Below are 3491 nucleotides of genomic sequence, written 5' to 3' on the forward strand. Positions count from 1 at the left end.
AGTAAAGGTCTGAGATGAAATTGGAAGTCATTTTCGTGCTCAGCACACCAAAAACTGCAGGAAACTATGTAAAACTCGATGAAAAAATTTTAGTCCAAAATTTGGGTTAATTTTTGGAAAAGTAAGAGTCTGAGATGAAATTGGAAGTCATTTCCGTGATCAGCACACAAAAACTGCGGGAAAACTATTTAAAACTCGATGAAAAAATTTTTGGCCCAAAAATTGGTAAATTTTTTGGAAAAGAAAAGGTCTGGGATGAAATTGGAAGTCATTTTTGTGATCAGCACCCCAAATACTGCAGGAAGAAATGAAACCCCGGGGAAATTTTGGTCCTAAATCATGTATGTAATTCTAGTTGAAAGTATGGGTCTTCAGTTGTTGGGTTTTTTAAGAGCGTTTCCTGTTCATGGTGTCATGCCATGAACCCTGACCTTGTTAAGGTGGCCCCACAATGGCCGCGGCCATGTCCGGACATGTCCGTCCGTCCGTTCTTCATGCGTCGGACATGGGTGGATATGGTCCATTTAGTGGTCTGTAGACCATGCCTCGTCTATTTATCGATAATATTCGACGGAGAATGGACAATGCGATCCTCAAAACCTACGAAATAAATATTATACGTAACCTTTGACCGGGGGCAGTGGATTCGGCGCTGTTAGGTTGGCACTTCTTCCTCAATCCTCGACCGTCGTCTGTTTGGCGTGAAAGGTGAAAGGGCAACGCTTCAAAACAGAACTCGTTTGAATTGAATGTGACTCAAAATCTCTGACGATATGGCTATTCAGCACTTAGTCCCAGACAATATGGGCATTCTGAAAGTAAGGCGATATTTCTACCTTCTCGCTTTATTAAGAGCTAAGCGGGGACAGCCATTTTCAGCTGCCACTAGTAGTAAGTAACTTGAAAATATCTACCAAGCGTTTGAATTTGTTGTGGTTATGTTGTGAAGAAGATAGTTGTTACCTTTTTCTATTCACAGGATCAGTGAAACGGCTAGCCGTTTTCAGTCTTCTCAAGCGTGAACGCTTCCGAGCAGTGTCTTGCTTGAAACTAGCCAAGAAGAGGAAGGACCGTAGATTTCATGTGAAACCCATACTTCTGGGTAGAAAAATGTATGGTGCTTGGTACAGTCTGATCCCTGAGATGAGAGAATTTGACCACGAAGAATTCTTCAACTTCATGAGAATGACCCCAGACAGTTTCGACTGGCTGTTGGACAAAGTGTCACCTATCATCACTAAGAAGAGTTTACGTGAACCAATTTGTCCTGGTGAGAGACTCGCTGTAACTTTAAGGTACGTAGTTTGACTGTTTTTATTCCTAAAATTATAATTTGTGAGGTCTAGTGATTGTAGCAACTGTATCATTGTAGGTACCTTGCGTCGGGGGACAGTATGGTATCACTATCATACCTGTTTCGCATATCAGACCAAACTATCTCAAATATTGTGCTGGAAACGACTGCTGCCATTTGGTTTGTTTTAAAGGGTGAAGTATTTGAACCGCTCTCTGAGGATATGTGGAGAAGAAAAAGTGCTGAATTTGAGTCTTTATGGCAGTTTCCGATGTGTGTCGGTGGCGTTGATGGAAAGCACTGCTTTGTTCAGGTATAATGTTTCGTCGTGTTATTTTCCCTTTCCTTACTTCAATTTATGTAGTGATTAGTAATAACTAATTATTTCTTCTCTTGCAGAAATTTCCAATGAGAGGTTCTGAAAACTTCAATTACAAGTATGGGCATAGTATAATTCTTTTTGCTGTCAGTGATGCTAAATATAAGTTCTTAGTAGTTGATGTTGGAGCACGGGGTCGTGAAAGTGACGGAGGAGTCTTTGACCGATCTGAATTCGGAAAGTTGTTCAATAACCATCAACTGCAGCTGCCATCACCAGTGTTCAATGATATTCTAAAAACTCATTTGCCATATGTATTTGTGGGTGATGATGCATTTCCTTTAGATGTGCACATGTTGAAGCCTTTTGCCGATTGCTTGGATCAAAAACCAGAAGAGGCAATTTTCAACTACAGGCTCTCAAGAGCAAGAAGAGTTGTTGAGAATGCCTTTGGTATTCTGGCTGCTCGCTTCAGAATTCTTCGTCGCAATATAATTGGAAGTGAGACACTTGTTCAAAACATTGTACTTGCATGTACAGCTCTACACAACCTGCATCTCATAAGGGAGGATAGTGTTCCACCCAAACAGCGAGTTTACCTACCTCCAGGTTATGCTGACTTGTATAAGAGCAATGGATATCTGAAGAGGGGACGCTGGAGAAATGAATTGAAGAAAGAAGAGAGAAGTATATTTCATAGATTGCGTAGGCAAGAGGAACATGGTGTTAGAATTGTGGATGGTCATGCAGTCCGTGAGAAGTTTTTGGAATTGTTTGTGTGTTGCCCCTTGCCATGGCAGTACAACATTCTTCCAAATGTATGAGTACCTGTAATTTTTGTAATTTTAAGAGTACCTTCCCTCTTTAAATAACTTCTTGAGAAATGTAAATGAAATTGTCTGCGTTTGAACAAACAGATTTATTGAGATGTGAAATGTAAATAAAATTGTCTGCATTTGAACAAACAGATTTATTGAGATGTACACCAAACAACTAACATGCATAGTTATCATAGTCATCACAAATAAGAATCGAAGTGAAACAATTGTTTCAAGAAAATAAAACTTTGCAAGGGCTGCGGCACAAAGTATGAATCTTATAAAAAAAAACAAACAATAAAATCAACTTGAGTTGCTAAAAAGTAAAAATAGGTACAACAACCAATTGCCCTTTACTTTTCCTTTTCAAAGATCAGTCATGCCTATGAAAATGTCTTTGGCCACTTATGCATAATAATACAAAAATAAACTCAACTTGAGTACTTAAAAACTATAAAATGGCACAACTATCAATTTCAGCCTTTCTTTCTTCTCATAGATTAAATACGAGATCAGTCATGCCTATGAAAATGTCTTTGGCTACTTATGCATAATAACACAAAAATAAACTCAACTTGAGTACTTAAAAAATATAAAATGGCACAACTATCAATTTCAGCCTTTCTTTCTTCTCATAGATTGAATACGAGATCAGTCATGCCTATGAAAATGTCTTTGGCTACTTATACATAATAACACAAAAATAAACTCAACTTGAGTACTTAAAAAATATAAAATGGTACAACAATAAATTTTACCCTTCCTTTCTTCTCATAGATTGAACACGAGATCAGTCATGCATATGAAAATGTCTTTGGCCACTTATGCATAGTGACACAAAAATAAACTCAACTGGAGTACTTAAAAAATATAAAACGGCACAACTATCAATTTTACCTTTCTTTTTCTTCTCATAGATTGAACAAAAGATCAGTCATGCCCAGAAAAATATCTCCGGCAACTTCTGAATAATAAAATAATAATAAACTCAACCAGTTAAGAAATATAAAATAATACAATAATCAATTGTACTTTTGTTTCTTCTTATAGATTAAATACA

At 37.4% G+C, this 3491-nt stretch overlaps 1 protein-coding gene across 1 annotated transcript; it reads left to right on the top strand.

Moving 5' to 3' along the window:
• The first annotated feature begins 773 nt into the window (after positions 1-773).
• On the top strand, positions 774-2437 carry LOC117647845 (putative nuclease HARBI1). The gene is made up of 4 exons (XM_034389817.1): positions 774-891; positions 980-1295; positions 1373-1607; positions 1694-2437. The coding sequence occupies exons 1-4, from the start codon at positions 774-776 to the stop codon at positions 2435-2437; spliced, it is 1413 nt and encodes a 470-aa protein (XP_034245708.1).
• Positions 2438-3491: the final 1054 nt, after the last annotated feature.

Source organism: Thrips palmi, unplaced genomic scaffold, assembly GCF_012932325.1.
Source record: "Thrips palmi isolate BJ-2018 unplaced genomic scaffold, TpBJ-2018v1 HiC_scaffold_3, whole genome shotgun sequence".
Taxonomy (NCBI): domain Eukaryota; kingdom Metazoa; phylum Arthropoda; class Insecta; order Thysanoptera; family Thripidae; genus Thrips; species Thrips palmi.

Bases quoted from the DNA above. Each gene is read 5' to 3' on its own strand.
- LOC117647845 (XM_034389817.1), top strand. From the start codon at position 774: ATGGCTATTCAGCACTTAGTCCCAGACAATATGGGCATTCTGAAAGTA. The intron at 892-979 runs GTAAGTAACTTG...TTCTATTCACAG, and splicing joins ATTTTCAGCTGCCACTAGTA to GATCAGTGAAACGGCTAGCC. The intron at 1,296-1,372 runs GTACGTAGTTTG...GTATCATTGTAG, and splicing joins AGACTCGCTGTAACTTTAAG to GTACCTTGCGTCGGGGGACA.